Source organism: Centropristis striata, chromosome 7, assembly GCF_030273125.1.
Source record: "Centropristis striata isolate RG_2023a ecotype Rhode Island chromosome 7, C.striata_1.0, whole genome shotgun sequence".
Classification (NCBI taxonomy): domain Eukaryota; kingdom Metazoa; phylum Chordata; class Actinopteri; order Perciformes; family Serranidae; genus Centropristis; species Centropristis striata.
In genome coordinates this window covers 3804348-3826324 of record NC_081523.1, presented here as the reverse complement: position 1 = coordinate 3826324, position 21977 = coordinate 3804348, and the positions used below count along the sequence as shown (strand labels likewise).

At 36.1% G+C, this 21977-nt stretch overlaps 1 protein-coding gene across 1 annotated transcript; it reads right to left on the bottom strand.

Annotated features, from left to right (window-relative positions):
* Positions 1-8578: 8578 nt before the first annotated feature.
* Positions 8579-15736, bottom strand: dmrt2a (doublesex and mab-3 related transcription factor 2a). The gene is made up of 4 exons (XM_059337933.1): positions 15622-15736; positions 14322-14765; positions 11059-11161; positions 8579-10021 (listed from the first exon to the last, which is right to left on the bottom strand). The coding sequence occupies exons 2-4, from the start codon at positions 14718-14720 to the stop codon at positions 8859-8861; spliced, it is 1665 nt and encodes a 554-aa protein (XP_059193916.1). The 5' UTR covers positions 14721-14765; positions 15622-15736; the 3' UTR covers positions 8579-8858.
* Positions 15737-21977: the final 6241 nt, after the last annotated feature.

The following is a 21977-nucleotide window of genomic DNA, read 5'->3' as shown; positions in this document are numbered from 1 at the left end:
TGAGCTATAAACTGTAATTATGGGTTCTGGAGTAGCCAACATAACTGTGTGAAGAAGAAAACTGTATGCGGTCAAATTAAAAGAAGTTTATTGCTGGATATACAACCTAACTACCATCTCCACAGTGGTTTTATGAGGCCATATTGTCACCTAACAGACACTCTTCAGCATGAGTTTGATAAGCTGATAAGCAGAGTGATGATGGAAACAACAGACAGCAGCAAACACTGACACAATGGAGCCTCAGTCCACAACCAAACATTCAGTTTAAGAGCTAAAACTGAGCTTAACAGATCATTTTTCCCAGCAAAAAACACTGAAACAACCAACAATGTGTGAGTTATTAATGATCTTTTAGCAACATCACAGTTTAGAAATACAAATAAAAATCCTGCATTTAAAATATTACCTAAACGTTATTAACTGGTTATGAAACACTCTCAGTTTATTACTGATGCCTCTATACCAGGAGTCCCAAACTCGCGGCCCGCGGGCCAATTGTGGCCCTCGTGACGATATTTTGTGGCCCCCACCTTGATATGAAAGTTTGATGTGAGTTTTATATGAATGGCACTTTACCGTGTTGTGTGTGGAAGGTCCCTTTAATTACTTTTTTCGGCAATTTTGTGTCTTTTTTTTGGTAATTGTTTCTTTTTTAAGGAATTTAGTTTTATTCTGTCATTTAGTGTTTTTTATTGTCATTTTGTGTCTTTTTTTCTAATAATTTTGTGTCTTTTTTGGTAATTCTGTGTATTTTTCTGTCATTTTGTGTCTTTTTTTCAGTAATTTTGTTTCTTTTTTAAGTAATTTAGTTTTTTTCTGTCATTTAGTGTCTTTTTTGGTCATTTTGTGTCTTTTTTTCTAATAATTGTGTCTTTTTTGGTAATTCTGTATATTTTTCTGTCATTTTGTGTCTTTTTTTGGTCATTTTGTGTCTTTTTTTCTAATAATTGTGTCTTTTTTGGTAATTCTGTGTATTTTTCTGTCATTTTGTGTCTTTTTTTCAGTAATTTTGTCTCTTTTTTACATAATTTAGTTTTTGTCTGTCATTTTGTGTCTATTTTTGGTCATTTTGATGCTACCTCCAGCAGCCCCCAGGTAATTTGCAGCCCTAACAGCCACAAATACTTTCTCTCATCACTATGCATCCTATAGTTTGTTCAAAAAACAAAAATATTATTAAAATAAGTTGCATCTTTCTATCACTTCTCTACTTGTTATCTCTCAAATGTTCTTGCAGCTACTCAAGCTAACTAACATTTGCTACAAAAAAATAATGGAGGTTAAAGTTTACATAATTTTCTGCCTCTATAAACGAACCAGAAATGCTCAAGCAGCTAAAATTCCAGTGCATGTTGAATCATTCTAGTTGATTTAAAGTGTGTGTTTTCAGCATACAGACCCCCTCTCAGCCATGAACCACCAGCCTTTCGCCCCTATCGGCCCCCAGGCCTGTCAGCCCTGACAACATGGTAATTAAGTGGGAGCTACTTGTCAAAAAGCTGCAGAGCTACACATTTCTTATTGGATTACAAGGTGCTGGGAGGGAATGCAGGAAGCGGCCGGTGTTCCTCTCCCCGCTGCTGCTGGTAGAGACAAATGAATAGACCCGACCCTTTCCTTCACGCCCGCTGACCGCCGATGCAAAATACAGCATGTGCCATTTATTTCTAGAGTCAAAATAACCCACCGTGGGATTTTTTTTTTCCCTGAGTGTTTGTGGTGCTTAATAGATTCTTAATGTGCAAAGGATTGTAGCGTATCAGATGGGCTGGGAGTTACTGGCGTGACAATGGCAACAGTGGAACGGATGGCTTGCTTCAACACCTGGAGAGGGTTCATAAGTGTGTGTGTGTGTGTGTGTGTGTGTGTGTGTGTGTGTGTGTGTGTGTGTGTGTGTGTGTTACGGGTTGAGACAACTCGGGCAGTGATAAAGCAATAAACCAACCACACAGTCACTGGCAGGGCAGCCAAATGCTATATGGGCAGGAGAAGAATGGAGCTGTTGTGCTGTAGCCGGGGAAGTCCGCACTCACTGATCACACCATTTTATTCTACTTTTATTTGACTTTTTGTTCCATGAAAATCAATACATGTCACTGACTACTGAACTATTCTTAATTCAGATACTTCCTTTACTACACTTCCATGCAGTACATTTTATATTTTGACTTTTTTTTCGTGACTTCGACTTTTTTTCTCATTTTGTATTTTCTTTCGTGACTTTGACTTTTTTCTTTTCATTTTGACTTTTTTCTCGTTATTTTAACTTTTTTTCTCATTTTAAATTATTTCTTGTGACTTCAGCTTTTTCTTCTCATTTTGAAATTTTTTTCACGATTTCAACTTTTTTTTTCATTTTGACTTTTTTCTTGTGACTTCAACTTTTTTTCTCATTTTGATTTTTTTCTCTTGACTTCAACTTTTTTCTCGTTATTTTGACTTTTTTCGCTTGACTTCGACTTTATTCTTCTCATTTCAACTTTTTTCTCTTGACTTTAACTTTTTTCTTATCATTTTTACTTTTTCTTTGTGCGTAAATGACGACATGGTAGCGTTGTCTCAAATCTAACAAACCCTTGCAGCTAAAAAAAAAGTGATGTCTGTAATAGTGTTGACAGGAGACCTCAGACTGCAAACAAGCTCAATTATGTCTCTTTTTTATTATTGAGGGGTTTATTTCCACTAAAGTTTTATATTTGTAAAACTGTACTTGAGCCGAGACAAACCAGGGAGAGGAACAGTTCAGTGGGCCATATGACACGAAAGTAAGCCATCTTTAATTCCAATTTTCCAATACATCCATGGCTAGCATGCTAACATTTGCAAATAAGGTATAACAACTCAGCCTTAGACCCAAAGTATAAAGAGAATGTGCAGGGTTGAAATGTTATATAGGCCTACATTTAATAGGTGTTGCACAGTTTTGTAATTTGCATACTTTTTTATGTCCATCTTGGATGATATATATAAGATATTAGCGTTAGTAAGTGTTGTGTTTGGTACCTGATATGAAGTAGTCACGACTCTGCTGCTTGTGGTCCCGTTGCTCTTCTGTTCACTTCACCAGCTCGATTTCCTGCAGTAATCCATTTCTGCCGTCTCTCAGAATCCAATAAAATGCTTTCCATTTCATTTGTCCCTCGTTGTTCTGGTATACCGGTGCACAACATCTACCCACCATCCTCACTGTGTACTGTATAAATACAGCAAAGAGGGCAAAGAAAGGTAAAGACTGAGAAACTAGCTGCTGGCAGTAGATTGCTCCCCATGCACTTTCCTGCCAATATGGCGGCGTTTTTGCGATTTTGAGTGATTTTAATAACACAGTGCATTAAAAAAAGATCAGTAAAAAATTTAAAATGCCAGGTTGGTGCCACAGCCTTAAACTGGGGAGGACGATATGAAGAAATGTCCTAATATATATAATATAATAGGGATTTTTTAATTACTTTGTGTTGACTGGTGGGTATTTATAAAGGCTGAAGTCCAGTACATTTAGCTAATAATTGACTTGTTGCTACATTACAGGGTTGTAAAACTTATTTTAGCTACCTAAATAAAGGCTTGTTTGAAAATAAACATTTATATCAGTTGAAGTGTAAGTTATATTTTTATCTTGCCGCCATAGAGGAACTGAAGCTTATCTAACATACCAGACTCCATTGACAAAAACACTGATTTTACCTCACAGAACAAGGGAGTTGCTGGTTTATCTCTGCCTCCATCAGTAAGCTTGTTGTTTGGTTTTGTGTTTACCTAACTGTTTTAAATCACCAAAGTCACACAATAAAACAAGTAATGTGACATTGACTTTATTAAATTATCATTTTTAGGTGCCTAATTCAACCCTTTGATGCACAACATGGGTCTAAAGTGACCCGACTGAGTTTTTATTATCTATATCTTTGCAATAAATTAATTTCATCATTCAGTATTCCAGGTATCCTCAATTATTTTGTTTCTGATCATCATACATTCTAATTTTATGTTTTCATTTGTTACTTTTTGAATAAAACACTTTTTGTATCACTACGCTCCTAATGCACAACATGGGTCAAAAGTGAACCGTATCCATTTTCAAGTATGGCTGTGGAGTGTTTCTATGATACATCTTTTGAAGTAAATGTATTTTATCATTTATTATTCCATGTATTCAGTACATATATATAATATATAGTATATATTTTAGCACAAATGATCCTTTTTGCTTTTACTTTCCTACTTTTTGAACAAGCACAGCTGTTGTACTTCTACTTCAAGTTTATACACGTGGGTAAAAAATTCTAACGTTACCCTAACAAAATATTTAATAAGTGTGAAAGATAACTGTACATGGAATTTTATTAGGTTTAGCTTATCTTGAGAGTAAATTTATATCAGAAAGGTACAAGTAATTAGTTAGTTAGCTGTTGATACAGTTGAAGATGTGGAAATGAATGCGGGTCATTTTTGACCCATGTTGTGCATCAAAGGGTTAAGTTATGCTGCTGCTAACGTCCATAGCCGTACATGACTTAGCTTCGCTATTGGCAGTTAGCCACCACGGTTAGCCACCGGGGCTAACTGGAAAACCCCATTCATTTCCTGCATTAGGATGTTGATAAGTCGCCAAAATATCATAAAAATCGATAGTGGATTTACCACGAGCTGCGAGATAATCAAACGGAGGTACATGCTCCCATAGAAGTCATAATCCAATGCGACATATGCCTTATTTTAAGAAATTAAACGTTTTAATCGCGGTGTCATGGAGGAGTACTACATAACCCAGAATTCACAGGTGTGACAGTGACGTCTCTGATTGGTGGAACTCACGGCAGCACCCGCGAACTAGAAAACTATCAAATATGTACCACCGGAAACTGAATTTCAATTATTTAACTATATTTGAATTTGAATTGCTTAACTTGATTAATTGTATTAAAAAACTGAATTTGAATCACATAATTTGAATTTTTATTGTTCAATTCGAATGATTGTATTGAAAAACTGAATCTGAATTGTAATTTGAAATTGAAATTGAAATTGAAGGCAGAGCAATCGAGCACAGATACACAGAACGCCCCTTCGGCCAATCAGCACATCCATTTTCTGCGCTCGATTATTATATATATATATATATATATATACATATATATATATATATATATATATATATATATATATATATATAAATAAATACTATAGACTGTATAAAATAAATACACACACACACACACACACACACATATATATATATATATATATATATATACACACACACACACACATTGGATGTGTGATAGCGCTGATTGATTGAGTGACTGCTTAAGTATTTTCACTTAACAACAATCATCTTTAGCTTGAGTAGCTTTAGCTTTAAGTTGTGATTTATCAAACTTTTATCTCTTCAAATGGCTGGTTTACTTATGGCAGTAAAAGAAAACATTCAGAAATGTTCTTTTCATGCACAAATTCACTCCATTTTTACAATTTAAAGATAAGGCATATTGTGAATTGGGTCGTTTGGGAAACGCTGTCATAGAATATAAGATAAGATGAATTGTAGAGTAATTAGTTTGTACTCTGTGACCTCTGCTCTGTTTTCTTTCTGAGCCTTGAAACAAGAGACACAGAAGACAAAATTCCCAGACCGTGTGTGTGTGTGTGTGTGTTTCTTTTCCCAACCTCACAGCATGAAGGAAAGTCACTGAAGTCTCTAAATGGTAAATGACACCTGCGTACCCCAAACAAAATGCTACTGTGTGAACTACAACTGTTGATAAGAGGGGGGGGTGGGGGGGGTGGGGGGGGGGGGGGGGGGGGGGGGGTGAGTCAACAATCCAGTTCACTCTGCTGACATGTTAAATCTCACACTTTGGGAATGAGACCTGGGTAAGGACTTCAGCAGATACTTATCAGTGGCAGTTAGTGCAGACAAACACTGTCGCCTTCTGCTCGGCAGCCAACTGCTGTCACACACACACACACACACACTTACACACACACATCGTAAAGTCATAGACAAAACAATGTCTTCATTGTACTCTTTGTTATATCTCAAGATTTGATACTTCAGGGCTATAAATGTTCGAGTTTGAAAAGGAGTTATAGTGTAATTTCCACTGTGACAGTAATAAAGTGAGGACAGTATGGGATGGAAAGAAGTACACTGTAAAAAAAAAAAAAAAAACTGCTGTTTTTACGGTAAAAAACCAGCAGCTGTGGTTGCCAGAATTTACCGTACTAAATACAGTGCAACTTTTTTTAATATTACAGTAAAAAGATATTGGCACTGTTGATTTCACATTTAAGATTGCCATTTTATTCCATTTTTTATCATATAAATAAAGCGTTTTTTCCATCAAAAGAAATGCTGTTCTGCCATATAATTGACAAGAAAATACTTTATAAATGCTGCACAAATTAAAGATTTTACTATTAAATATTAAAGTATATTTTTGTTAGAGATGTGGTGTTTGGTACATTTAACAGTTAGATAACTGCAAAAATTACAGTGACACTTGTATGCATATTACAGTCTATTTTTGTTACAAACAAGGTGCCAGTGAATTTTACAGTGGAGTAATGTTTTTTTTTTAAACAGCTTTGGATAAAAGGTTCTGCTAAATGACATTGTATAATCATAATAATAATAATCATAATAATCATAATACATTTTATTTGTTTAGCACTTTTAAAAGTACTCAAAGACACTTAACATTTTTTAAACAAGATCTTTTCATACAAGGAATTGAATAAAAATGAGGGGTTTTTTTAAAGGAAAAATTTATTATTTTGGTAAATATACAGGTTAGCTTAGCTTAGCATAAAGACTGGAAACAGAGGGAAACTGCTAGCCTGTGTTCGTCCACACACATTTTTATTACAATTGAGAAAATAAATGGTTAAACTAGTGTAAACAGTGCAGAAAAAACTAATCAAATTAAAAGTAAAGACTTCTTATGTTGAGTGAAATGTATATTTTTTTAGTCTGATATCGAACCAACCATAATTGCACCACCTCAGTCTCTTTGTTCTTCACACACACACACACACACACACACACACTGTAAAACTGTGACAGCAGCTACTTAAAATGATGTCAACTCTCTCTGGTGACACAAAATGTCATCATCAGCCCAAATCTGAATCTGAAACGCTCACACATCCACAATCTCCTCCTGACACGAGACTTCTCAACAGGCTTAAAGAGTCGAAGACAAAAAAAAGAAAAGTAAAGTGACGAGAAAATAGAGCTTTTAAGTGGTTTGGCTGCAGATTCGAGTCGCTGAAATGTGAACGTTTGTGCCAGAAACAAGAGATTAGTGACTTTTTTTTTAACCTCTCGTCTTGTTCATTATTGCACGGATCAGTGTTCTGCAGCTCATGTGAAACCCATGTTTGAAGCTGTCTTTCAGCGTGGACACACACACACACACACACACACACACACACACACACACACACACACACACAGAGTCCGTAACTGGAAAGGAATGAGTGGAGAAATGCATCTTGAACGGATGAGATGATGCTGCTCACAGATTTATGGGCTGATATCGTGTTTCTAAGCTTCGGCACAACACAGTTAGTCCACATCCACACTTCATTTATGTGTTTTCACTCTGTGATATGTGTTTATACAAACACATAATATCATAAAATGAAATCCAGCAGTAGTCCTTTGATGAGTCCCTTTGAGGCTGAGTTTACAGCTTTGTCACAGAAAGTTAAATATTTGCTGTAAAATTACATAAAAGATTGTTTTATTCAGCTTACAATCAAGATATTCAGACTTAGTTTAATCTCTCAATTCAAGTTTGTACAATTTAATCAGATATAACAGTTTTGTTTGGTTGGTTTTTATCATTATTATTATTATTTTATTTTATTATTATTTTTATTTTTTTTGGTGGGGGGGGTCCTCTAAAATTGACATAAAATATGTCAGCTTTCAACATATTAGTTGCAGTTAATTGAAAATAGAAAATAAAAAATAAAGCTTGTGACAGATAATATGAAAAGTCAACAATTACGTGCATTTTTTTAAATTTTAATGCACTCTTTTTCATAAAGTAATCTATATGTAGTATGTGTTGTATTTCTAATTATACAACAGGAATAATATGTGTGGGATTTATTATCTCGACATCTAAATTCAGCTAAATCTGGCACTTTTCCAACAAAACACACTCTTATTTTGTAAATCTTTCTATTAACAAAATGTGTAAAAAATTCAACATTTTAAAATAAGACATAAAAAGTAAATTATTTTAAAATGAGAAATAAAATAAAAATATAAATAAAGTATTGTTTATAATAAATAAACATTTTTATCAAATATAAAAAGACTGTTTGCATACCTGTTTTTAATAAAACTCATGGAAATTCATAAATAAACCTTTCTATCTGCTGTATTTGTATGTGTGAGATAAGTCATATTTTTTCCCTATATTTCTTGTTTGGCGTAAACTGTCATGAATATAAAAACCTGCAGTGATTTATTGGTGCGTGCAGACTAACTCCTGACCTAAACAAAAACCTGCTCACAGTTAAACATGTCATAACTGGAGTATAAAATGAAATACAAGACTTTTTATGGAAAGAGTTCAGTCTTTTAAAGTTTATTGACATGAGGAAAACATCGGGATAATGTTTAAATACTCTACACAATAACGTTATTAAAACATGCACATGGAAAATATAATATACTGTACATAAATATTACATCGGGAGAAAAACAAAAAATCATTTCTAGCTGGTGTGTTTTCTACTGCAGTGCCTGTATGTTTAAGATTTACTTTGAGCCCGAAAACCTCTTTAACTGAGACAAACCTGACGTTTATAGTGCAAGAACAGACACTTAATGGAAATTAATGGAATGCTCGACTCATGGCCGGTGTGGGTCTCTTCAGTATGGCTTCCACGGAGAACGACAGAGACTCGCTGGACGCCATCTTGGTCCCCGAGGGCTTGGACAGAAAGTCTTTGGCGTACCTGTCGCTGATTTTAACAGCCTGAATGTCCTTAGCGGAGCCCTCCCTGAACTTCCGTGCAGCTTCCTCTAAGAGCTCTTTGCAGTACGGCGCCCGGAGCTCCAGCCCGCCACCGCCACCGCCACCACCGCCGCCGCCGCCGCCGCCGCCGCCGCCGCCGCCGTTGCTTTTCTCACTCAGCGAGTGCTGGATGAGGGAGTGGAAGGAGTTGAGTTTCATGGAAAGCTTGGAGCTGTCCTTGCTCAGCTTGTTCAGGACTTGGCTGGAGTTCTGGGAATGCGAGTTGTTGGGGAAGGATTGATTAAAGCTCCTCTTGGGTGGAGAGAAGGCCGAGCACTCCCTCTGCCCCCCCTGCACGCCGCCGGCTTTAGGATCGGCCCGTTGAGGGTCCGGCGAGTCCTGCAGCCCTGCAGCTGCTCGGGATCCTTCCAGTTTAGCAGCGTGTGCAGCAGCAGCAGCGGCGGCGGCGGCGGCGTCCTGCTCCGGCGGCTGGCTCTCTGCAGGCATCACTTTGGGCTCCCACACGGCGCCCGGCTTCATGTTCTGCACGGCCGTGGCGTTGAAGAGGCACTGCTGGTAGAGCAGGGCGTCCCCCAGGTTGGCGGCGCCGCGGGGCCACATCATGAAGCCGCCTCTGGACGGCTGCAGCGGGTAGTGGCGGTAGGTGGTGGCCACGCTGACGTTGGAGGAGATCAGCTCCACGTTGGCGGAGGCGGACGGGTACTGCAGGGACAGGTCCAGGCAGCCGGGGCCCAGGAAGCCGCACAGCTCTTTGGGCTGCGGCGGCTCCGCCTGGGCCGCCGGCGAGTACGCCGTCTTGTAGTTGTACTCGGCGGCGTGGTGCGCCATGCCGTTGGGGAAGATGAGCGAAGCCGCCTGGCTGTTCTCCAGCAGCTCCCGCTCCTTGTACTCCCGCTCCAGCATGATGGTTTCCAGCTCCTTGTCGGCGAAGGCGCGCCTCTTTCTCATGCGATCGCTCAGCGGCGGGGGGAGGGACGGGTTGGCCGCCAGGAAGGGATCAGACTGCACCGGACGGTAACCTGTCAGCAGAAGAAGACACGTTTAATTCAGCGTTTGAGGCACTCAATGTGTTTTTGGATTAAAGCTGACTCTTGTTTTTTTCTTTCTTTTCTTTTTTTTTTTCTCGGTGCTTTCAAGGCTTGCAAAAAATGTGGATTAAACCTCTGAAGTCCAGGAGATTTTGGTTGAAATTTGTCAACTTCCTCTGCATTAATTTCTGTCTCTGTTCAGCATCTTTCAGTCTGTCCTTACATCACATGCATGGCTCTTTTTTCTCCACACAAACGTGGCTATATAATTAACAAAGTATAAAGCTGCCAGGAACCCAAAATACAAGCAAAAAACACAGGTGTCTATGGAAATGTACCAGTTTTGATTTTTTTTTACCATTTATACACACAAAAACAGCAGAAAAAATAATAAATAATAAAACTGCAAAACAGACGATTTGCATATAAATTAAAAATAGTAATAGTTTTCATTGTAGAAAGAAAATTCACATTTTAAAAATGGTCTAGCAACATAAATGTCACACTGTGAAAGCTCCTATGATTGAACTTTAACTGGCTTTCTCAGCTGGTCTACATATCATATATAAATAAAGTTATTACTGTAAATAAAACATGTGTATTTTCAATAAATAGATGGACTCCAGAGGGTTAAAACAAGGGGCAACTAGCCTTAAACTCTGTGAACCACATCAGGATGAAAGTGTAACATCTTTTAAAAACAACTTGATTAATTCAGAGTTAAATTATGTTTTTTTAGTTGTCGTAGGAATGCAGAAATGACAGTGACAAACATGCAAAAGGAAGAATTTCTGCTCCGGTTTGAAGAAAACATAAATAATTCCTTGACATTTAATCCATTATTGCATGCATCAAGTGACTGCTTACAGATGTTAACACGTCCTTATTATTGTTGTGTTGCTGTTAGTGGAAAAAGATAGAAATCCAAGACAAGCTGCAGCAGAAACAGGAAGCAGAAGATGAAAAAAAGGATCAGAAATATCTCATGCAAGGAAAGAAAACATGTTTCTGTTTGTCAGATTTGTTACCTTCGAGGATGCTTTTGGCGAGCATGGTGGACGGTCGAATATGTCGCTGATATATCGTCCTCCGCTCCGCCGGGATTTGTTTCCCAGATATTCCTTTCTTATCCTGGTAAACAGAGAAAACAACACGATGGATGAAGACGTGCTGTCAGGGTGTTTTTCTTCAGCCTTTAAAAATGTCTGATTCGTCACAGCTAAAGTCAGTGTTATAGTGGATAATATAATCCAACATCTTCATAATAATCTCCTTAAAATATAGACATTGGTCTCTGTTTTTCTTGCAAAAAATGCCTTTTACTATGTTAAACCAGGATCATTATGTTCAATTTAACCTGATTTTTAGATCTACTAATTACCTTAAAATGAATATTATGTGTTAAATGTTTCATTCACTGACTTTTTTGCATTTCCAAAGATACAATTAATCTTACGTTTTAAAACTTAATCTGCTAAAAATGCAATATTTTCGCAAGACTGCATAATAAAAAGTTTCACACACACATTCAAACAGAAAAAAAAACCTCCGTCTGAAAATCATATTTAAAACAGCACAGCTGACGTGGTTCATTATTTCACCCGCAGACACTCTGAAATATTTGAATGTCACCTCAGTCAAAACACACACACACACACACACACACACACACACACACACACCAGAGGACAAAGAGGAAATGTTTTGCTTTGCAGAGATCATAGAGGGAGATTTGTGTTTGTTTACAAGTAAAGAATTGTCTAATTGTTGACACATTTACATTACCTAAATAAGCCTTTATCTATATTAAATAATGATTGTTTATTGGTTGGGACAACATTAAAAACCCCTCAGGGATCCACTGTGAGCTCCACTGATTGACATTAACTTCAAACAAAGAGAAACAATAAATCACTCAAATTAACTGCCGAACCATGAGTCATAATCTGATCCACTACACAGCAAAACTTCAATAAAAACTAGACCAAAACCTGCTTTAAAACTGGACATTTAGGTTTAGTTTTAAAGAATAAACTGTACTTTCAAAGTGGCGAATGATTGACTTAAAATAGCAACTCGGTGAGATCGTGACGGCCGAATAAAGGGAAGAAAATCATGCCAGGAATGTTATTTTAACGCATTAAATAAGTACCATTTAAACACTGAACGACTGTATTTCTGCTGACATATCAGAAAAACGTTTCACTTTTCGGGCCTATCGTTGCCGTAAATAACGGCCCTGATGTTGCACTGCAGCTCAAATAAATAAAAACATTAAATTAAAAACAAGTTTGACTAACAGCTCAGATGTGAACATGATATTCGCTTCAATTAAGTCACATTTTCACAACACATCAAAGGTCACAGGTCATTGTAAAGCCACTTTAAACGCCATAATAATGAGCTGGGAACTACTGATAGTGCCGATTTAATCTATTGTCGTGCTATTTATGCTGGTGCATGTTCAACTTGCAACATTGACTGTAGTTTTAAAGACATTCTTGCATGTTTTACACTGATTTTCTCCTCTAGTAGCTGAGGCGTTGATGCAGTGTGTCAGTTACAGAGATTTGAGCCGCTGGATTCACAAAGTAAACAAAGCAGTGGTGGAGAGAAATGCTCCGGACTTAATGTAAGGTCAACATCTTGAGGAAATCCTAACAGCAACAAAAAAAGAAAAGAAAATGCTGCTTTCAAGAGCAGCTGGAAAAATAAAACTTGTAGAAAGTCAATTTGAGTACACTTGGCTGCTTTTATGCACTGTTTTATTAACAATATTGTGTATTTCTTTTTACTATAATTAAAAATATACTCACAGAGAGCAGGATTGACTGAGGTAAGATAACTTTTACTGCAGGATTTAGAGTGTTTTAGGTACTAACTGTTGCTGATAAAAGCATTTAACCCTTTGATGCACAACAGTCTAAAGTGACCCGACTGAGTTTTTATATTCTATATCTTTGCAATAAATTAAATTCAGCATTTAGTATTCCAGGTTTTCCTCAATCAACTTGTTTTTGATCATTATACATCCTAATTTTTTTTTTCAGTTCTTACTTTTTGAATAAAACCCTTTTTGTAACACAACGCTTCTAATGCACAACATGAGTGTTTCTATTATACATCTTTAAAAATAAATGTATTTTATCATTAATTAGTCCAAGTAATCAGTATAAGTACAGTACAAATTACTATTATTATAGTATTAGGTCATTTAATTTTAAATCAAATTTGGATAAATGGGTCGTTTGCTTGATGTAATAATACAAAAACTATTTTTCTTCATAAAGTATGAAAGGAAAAATGGATAGAATGATCTGTTGTAATAAAAAAAAAGATATTCAAATAATACTTGGACTATTCAATCATAAAATAAATTGATTTAAAAAAAAACAAAGAGCCAGCATGAAATAACATGAGAAATGAATGCGGGTCATTTTTGACCCATGTTGTGCATCAAAGGATTAACCCTCTGGAGTCCATCTATTTATTGAAAATACACACGTTTTATTTACAGTAATAACTTTATTTATATCTGATATGTAGACAAGCTGAGAAAGCCAGTTAAAGTTCGATCATAGGAGCTTTCACAGTGTGACATTTATGTTTCTAGACCATTTTTAAAATGTGAATTTTCTTTCTACAATGAAAACTATTACCATTTTTAATTTACATGCAAATAGACTGTTTTGTAGTTTTATTATCTATTATTTTTTCTGCTGTTTTTATGTGTATAAATGTTTTTAAAAAAATGATACATTTCCAAAGACACCTGTCTGTGTCTTTTGTTTGTATTTTGGGTTCCTTGCAGCTTTATACTTTGTTAATTAAAATAAACTGATTTAAAAAGATAGAGCAAAGAAACACACAGCCAGCCTGAAATAACATGAGAAATGAATGCGGGTCATTTTTGACATTTGTGAATTTTCTTTCTACAATGAAAACTATTACTATTTTTAATGTATATGCAAATAGACTGTTTTATTATTTTTTCTGCTGTTTTTGTGTGTACAAATGATAAAAAAAAATTAAAAAAAGACACAAAAGACATAGACACCTGTGTCTTTTGTTTGTATTTTGGGTTCCTGGCAGCTTTAATACTAAAATAAATTGAAAAATCTGACTGATAGCCAAGTTTGTGTGCAGAAAAAGGAGCCATGCATGTGACGTAAGGACAGAGACAGAAATGAATGCATAGGAAGTTGACACATTTGCACCAGAATCTCGTGGATTTGAAAGCTTTAAACGCTCCATAGCTCCACATTAAACCCCCCACTCTCCCCTCTCTCACCTCCGTGGCCTGCTGCCTCCTCAGGGCGACCTGCGCCGCCATCACCCGCTGCCGCTCCACCACCAGCAGGCAGTTGGCGCACTGGCAGTCCCTCCAGCGGCAGAAGCGCTTGTGTCCCTTCAGGCAGGACACCACGCCGTGGTTTCTGCAGCGGGCGCACTTGGGCGTCCGGCTCAGCTTCCTCTGGTCCCCGGGACACATGCTGCCGGGGCCCCCGGGGCCACCGGGGCCACCGGGGCCCGGCTTGTCGTCGCTCTTGCAGCCGTCTCCGTCGTCCTCGGAGGCGGCGAGGCCGAGCGGCGCGGAGCCGGGCCGGCTGCTCGGCTCCAGAGGCTCGTCGCTCTCCGTCTCCAGACTCTCCACGTCGATTTCAAACTCGCAACCGGCGATGTCCGACATGTCTGCCCGAGTCCTCCGCCGGCTGTCTGCACACCCACTTTATGTCTGCGGACAAATATTAATTATTAGTATTATTGGTGTTTATAAGGCACTTCAATAAAAACAATAATCTAAGTATAATAATATCTACTTAAATCCTATTTTATTTATTGTATTTTTCCACAAATCTAAAATAACCATGGTTATATAGCTACCCTTAATATTTTAATGGTATTTTAAATTCACTTCTAAAGCTTTAACAGTGTTTTAATTATTTTTTACGTCTTAGGTAGACTACATTTCTTGACAAAAAAGGAAAAATCCATAGGCTACACGAAGAAAATAAAGGCCATTATGCTTTATTTTTATTAATTAATCTGTAAAACATATTAAGAAATAGGCTATATTAGTTATCTAATCAGTGCACAGCAGATAACAGTTTATCGTAGATATCAATAGATATTAAAACTATCGCCAGGAACCTATAATAATATGATTGCTGACATGTATTTAAGATTTTAGTGAAGGTAGCCTATAACACGAGATGTAAACTTTAATTCCTTAGCCTACAAATATGATATATTTACATTTACATTTAGTCATTTAACAGATGCTTTTATCCAAAGCGACTTACAGGAAAAAAAGGGGAACAATCAAGGAATAGTGCAATAAGAGCCATTTGTGCAGTAATAAGTGCTAGTGACATAGATAGCCTATATTCCTATTGGAAGCGTAAAATAAATGACATTAGCCTGTTCATAGTAATACATTTATAATAAGTAGCATAGTGTTTCATCGCTCCTCTCTGTGCACTATAAAAGCAGCCTATGTTCAGGTTAAGTGTCGCATTTAATTGGTTATTTCATGCAGGGATTTTGCATTTTTAAACAGCATAAAAACCTAAAAAGAGTCTCCAGTTTACCTGCAGGAGTTGGCTCAGGTCCTGTCCGTCGTTCAGCTCTGTGATGAATCACACGGTCCAGATCCACAACAGGCTCGTAATTAGCTCTTAATTGAGTGTGTGAGTGAGTGACAGACCCCTCCAGATCCAGGTTTAGCTCTGAGGCAGACCAGCTCAGAGCCGCTCCTATGAACCGCTGCAGCCTGCGCTCTCCGCGCTCTGATTGGCTGCTCCCAAACATGCGCTGACCAATAGGATTGCGAGCAGTTATTCTAAGGGGGCGGGGCCTGTTATCTGAGTAACGACTTCACTTAACCGCAATTTAACCCAATTTAGCTTTAACTCTAGGGAGTTTTGGGCTATTTTGTTCATTTTTGAATCATTGTTCATCCTGCCTGTATACACCACTTTTTAAAAAAATGTTTAAATGCCATGTTGGTATATTTTTTTCAGCACAACCTCACCTATATGATCTGATAATTATTTTTTTTATTCCTACTTACTGGATCAACAGTTTGAACCCAAAAGAAACAAAGAAAAACCAACATAAATGTGATCTTGTGATTGTGTGTGATCCTGTCAACCAAATCTGATTTTATCCTAGTGGGACTCTATTTTAATTGTCTAGTAGTAGTCTAGTAGTGTCTTGTGTGTTTAACAATTTTGGTCATTTTTTTTTTTTTGTCATTTTGTGTCTTTGTATTTCATTATGTGGCTTTTGTTGTGTCTTTTTTTAGTCATTTCGTGTCTTCTTTTAGTCATTTTGTGTCTTTTTTTAGTCATTTTGTGTCTTTTTTTTGGTCATTTTGTGTCTTTTTGTGTCTTTTTTTAGTCATTTTGTGTATTTTTTTTGGGTCATTTTGTCTTTTTCAGTGCTTTATTCCAACATAAAATGTGATTTGAATCTTTTTTTTTAACGCTGCTTTGTTTTCTAGTCTGGATGGAGTCAACAAGTCTGGATTATTTGGAGCTTTTGGAGATTCCACAGGGTTAAAAAGCAATAATAAACAAATTAATGAAATAATTGCTACTGTTTTTATATTTTGTTGGTGTCCTCATTTAACAGAGTAACCAGTAAATGACAACCCATCATCTCCAGTGCAGATCACTCCACTGTTTTTGTATCCCGAAGCTAATTATTCAAAACTAGCTTCTGAAAATAAAAATAAAACCGTTTGTAATAACTAGATCCTGTTAAAAACATTAAATTCTGCTCCTCTGTGACACTACAAAGACATGATTGATTCTGCAGAGACCAACGGTCACGTGACAAATATTCACTGAAAATCTGTTTACACAGAGCAGAGAGGAGAGGACAGGAGAGGCTGGAAACATGCAAATACTTCTATTATTATAACGAACAAAGAGACGTTAAAGAGAAAGACATATTGTAGGATATAGTCCCTTCAAAATAAGAGTAGGGGCTTACCTGCCTTCTACTTTATTCTGTGGTTTGAAATTAGTTTTAGAGCTATAAAATAAAAAATAAAGTGATATTATAGAGCTTGATGTCAAGAGTGGCGATTTAAAATTAAATATAGTTTAATAACAGTCACGTGACAAATATTCACTGAAAATCTGTTTACACAGAGCCGAGAGGAGAGGACAGGACAGGAGAGGTTGGAAACATGCAAATAGTTCAATATGTATAACATGTGGAGACTAAATTTGTTTTTCCAATATCCATCATAAAGACTTGTGGGCACTTGGAAAAGTCTTGTATATAAATTCCATTTTATTCCTTTTTTTTCTTATTTATCAGAGAAATTCAGCTTTTTTTTAATGATATATTATAACTGTGTTATTCTGCATAAAATCAGCACCTCAATATTGTAAATAAAAAGTCCAGTGCTTAGTTACATTCCACCTCTGGTTGTAGATTAAAGGCTTGTCGGCCTGTAAAATTAGGCTACTGGAGGAAAATTGGGCCTGAAATTATCTTTAAATTGTAGAAAAAACATACATGCAGTGACCCTTTTTTACCCTTTTTAGATCAGTTTCACAATATATTTCAAATGATGTATTTTTAACATGGAAAATATTTTGAAAATATAAAAATCCCTTGTGAAAAAGGCACCTAAAGCAGATTAGAAACATTACTATGGTTTCTGCATGAGGTGTGTGATTGTGTCAGTGGTTAACTTACACAGGTGACAGGTGAAACTGCTGATGAAGGTGTGGTGCAGGTTGTTACAGTGTGTCCTGCTGCCAGCTGAGGAAGAGGATTTTAGTGTTTTCACAACAATCACACCTGAAAAAAAAAACACCATGTCAGCATGCAGAGTCACACACACACACACACACAACAAGTATACAGGCTAAAACACACCTCATATAAAAACCACGTCTCTTCTTGACCCATAAACATCCCTAAAAAATGAAAAAAAATTACTCTAAAAGCCTTATTTATAGCGTTAGAAATTAAATAAATCTTATTTCTTAATGCTTCTTACCTTTAAATCCTATTTCTAACCTTCTCATTTTATTGGGTTTATGTTGAAATGCATTATAATGACATTTAATCCTTCTAGAAATACTATTTTTTCCTTCTCTATCATTGTTTTTATTACATAGGTTATAATTAAGATAAAAATCATTATTTATACATGTATAAATCAGTGATGTAATGTTATTAAGTACATTAATCAAGTAGAATTTGAGGGACTTTTACTTTTACATATTATGCAACTTTTTCTTTTTTACTCCACTACATTTAGTTACAAGTTACTTTTCAGGTCAAGATTTAACATGATGAATTAACACATTAAATCCTATTTCTAACCTTATCTTTTTTTTATTATAATGACATTTATATGTCAAAATATTTAAATTATTTAAACAACTTTTGCTTCCCATCTCATTAAAAGAATGTCTTCTTTATATAATATATATAATAAACATTAAATAATTATATTTATAGCCTATAATCAGTGGTGTAATGTAACTAAGTACAAGTAGAATTTTGAGGTATTTATACTTTACTTGTTAAGTAACTTTTTACTTCTACTCCACTACATTTTAGAGGCAAATATTGTATTTTTTATTTAAAAAATATTTTTAAAATGTAATAAATTAAACCACATAACAGTATATTAAGTATCTAAAATTCACCATGAGTTGACAATATTAAAAATGCTTCTTAAATAAATACATTAATAATAACAAAATCATATATTTGGAACATTTTCTGATACTTTTGTACTTTTGAATGCAGGACTTTTACTTGTAGTGTATTATTTTCAAAATAAAGGTTGTGAAAACTTATTCCACCACTGCCTATGATTAATCTAATATAAATAAATAAAAGTGAGATTAATAAATGTATCGATCTGGTTAAAGTATGTGTGTTGCGCCTCGTGTCTGGGTGTGACGGTGAATTTAAAGGAGGAATGTGGACATCTTTCTGTTTGTCTCTTTGTTTGCTGCTCGCTGACTGAAAGCTTGAGTCCAGAAGAAAAACCGACATTTACTCAGCACCAACTGACTAACATGGGAACTGACAACAGACAATACAGACACTCACAGGGAGAAAACACTGTTGACTCGAGGCCTTTGTCCGTTAAAACACGCGTGATGTGAAATCATAACGAACAAAGACGTTAAAGAGAAAGACATATTGTAGGATACAGTCCCTTCAAAATAAGAGTAGGGGCCTACCTGCCTTTTTTTTTTAATTCTGTGTGGTTTGAAATTCTTTTAAAGCGTTAAAATAAAAAAATAAAGCGATATTTTAGAGGTCAAGGGCAATAGTGGTGTCTAAAAATGAAATATAGTTTAATAACAGGCTTATTTTCTTAATTTCAGATCTCAATTTTGTTTCGTTTTATATATAAAAACACAACGAAAATAATTTCTCACATGCCTAAAGGCCTATTATCGCTATTAAAGACATATCTTGATATTTTTTTTTCAGTCCTTTCTTTTCATTTGTTTATTTTTATTTTATTTTATTTGTCCCTTGTGTCCTATATAAAATGTCATTGGGTTTCTAGAAAGCCGCTGGATAAAGTAAAGTTGTTATTATTATTATTATTATCATTAGGGCCTATTATTATTATTATTGTTATTATTATAGTGGGTTGGATTTTCACATGAATCTTAAGGCGTTTTATTATTTATTTTATTGTATCTCATTATATTATTATGTTTTATTCTAACCTAAGGACTTGTACTTGCTGTTTATTGTTATTTCATTGTCTTTTAAAAAATAAATTTTAGCGTTTAATGCTTTTATTAATCGTATTTATATAGGTATATAGATCTATACTTGTGAAACTTATGAAATCATGACTTTTTATGTTTAAATGCATCATTTACTCAAACGCAGCCTGTAAAAAGAATGTTTTACTTCGCTCTGGAATTGTAAAAAAATGCGGTTTAATTAAGAAAAGTGAAACAAGCAGCTCCTTTTCTCTCCTAACTGGTTGTGTTGGAGTGATTCCTCCTCCAGAGGAGCAGCTCCTCCTAACGGCTCCTCCAGGTGTGGGAGGTGAAGACGTCAGGCTGCAGGTGCAGCTTTATTTGCCACTTCGTCTTAATTTATCACGGAGGTTACGAGGCCACCCCGGGCTGCTGCTGCCCCGCAGGAATGCTTTGATGTGGGGGAGAGGCCGGCTCCAGGACCCTCCAGGACCAGGAGCCTCCAGGACCAGGACCCTCCAGGTGAAACGTGTTGTCCGTGTCCGCTGCATGTCTCGTGATGCCCCGGCAGCAGCAGCAGCAGCAGCAGCGTGGGGCCTCCAGGAGCTCCTTGAATGAGTTTCCAGGAATCTTTTAGCACCTCCCAGGATCCACTGGAGGAATTCCATGCATCCTGTAAAGCATGGGTCTTAAACTTCAGGCCCGCGGGCCAATTGTGGCCCTCGTGACGATATTTTGTGGCCCCCACCTTGATATGAAAGTTTAATGTGAGTTTTATATGAATGGCACTTTATCGTGTTGTGTGTGGAAGGTCCCTTTAATTACTTTTTTTGGTAATTTTGTGTCTTTTTTTGTGGTAATTTTGTGTCTTTTTTCACAATTCTGTGTCTTTTTTAATAATTGTGTCTTTTTTTGGTCATTTTGTTTCTTTTTTTAAGTAATTTAGTTTTTTTCTGTCATGTTTTTTCTTTTTTGTTATTTTGTGTCTTTTTGGGGAATTCTGTGTCTTTTTGTGTCTTTTAAAAAAAAAACAATTTTGTGTCTTTTTTGGTCATTTTGAGTCTTTTTGGGTAATTTTGTTTGTTTTTTAGGTAATTTAGGTTTTTTTCTGTCATTTTGTGTCTTTTTTTGGTCATTTTGTCTTTTTTGGGTCATTTTGTGTCTTATTGGATCATTTTGTATCTTTTTTGGGTTCATTTTGTGTCTTTTTTTGTGTCATTTTGCGTCTTTTTTTAAGTAATTTAGTTTTTTTTCTGTAATTTTGTGTCTTTTTTGGTAATTTTGTTTCTTTTTTTAAGTAATTTATTTTTTTTTCTGTCATTTTGTGTCTTTTTTAGTAATTTTGTGTCTTTTTTTGGACATGGAAACTTCTGGAAAAGCCAAAACTTTAGAGGGAAGCTGACAGCAGGGATGATGCTGCTTCGTATTTACGTCATGAAGAAATCATGCTCCGGAGCTTTCGTGGACTCCAGAGAGAACTTCGGGGCCTTTGCACAGACCTGAGGATCATTGAGGAGTTTCCAGGAACATTTGAAGGGGTTCCAGGTGTTACTGAAGGGATTTCAGTGGTCTTTGCAAAGGTTTTGTGCTCTTTTGGAAGTTTTCAGGGTCCTTGAAGGAGATACAAGAATCTTTGGAAGGAGTTTAGGGGCGTTTAAAGGGGTTCCAAGCAGTAATTAGGGCACTTTAAAGGGGTCTCTGGGGGCCCAGAAGTCCTGGAAGAGTTTCCACTCATCCTTGAATGGATTCCAGGCATTATTGAGCAACCAATGGGACCCAGGGGCGCGAGAGGAGCTTCATTGGAAAGGTTTCTGGTTATACATTGGAAAAAAATCACATATTTTAACATTTGAGAATTATTAACTATCCTATTTTGTTAAATTGGTGTTTTTGGAAATTATTATTTGGTGGCTCTAATATTTGTTTCTTCTTTGTCAGGTTTTAAATTGGTAATTGGTGAATTGGTGACAACATATGAACACCTTCTAATGCACAACATGGGTCAAACTTGACCGTGTGCATTAGTAGCGTAGTGATAAAAAAAAGTTTTTTTTATTCAAAAAGTAAGAAATGAAAACAAAAAATAAGGATGTATGATGATCAAAAACAAGTTATTTGAGGAAAACCTGCAATACTAAATGATGAAATTAATTTATTGATTATATATAGAATATAAAAACGTCACTTTAGACCCATGTTGTGCACCAAAGGGTTAAAGTAAATTAGGGTCCTTAGCA

Bases quoted from the DNA above. Each gene is read 5' to 3' on its own strand.
- dmrt2a (XM_059337933.1), bottom strand. From the start codon at position 14,720: ATGTCGGACATCGCCGGTTGCGAGTTTGAAATCGACGTGGAGAGTCTG. The intron at 11,162-14,321 runs GTGAGAGAGGGG...TCTGTTTACCAG, and splicing joins GGAGGCAGCAGGCCACGGAG to GATAAGAAAGGAATATCTGG. The intron at 10,022-11,058 runs GTAACAAATCTG...TTCTGCTGACAG, and splicing joins CGCCAAAAGCATCCTCGAAG to GTTACCGTCCGGTGCAGTCT.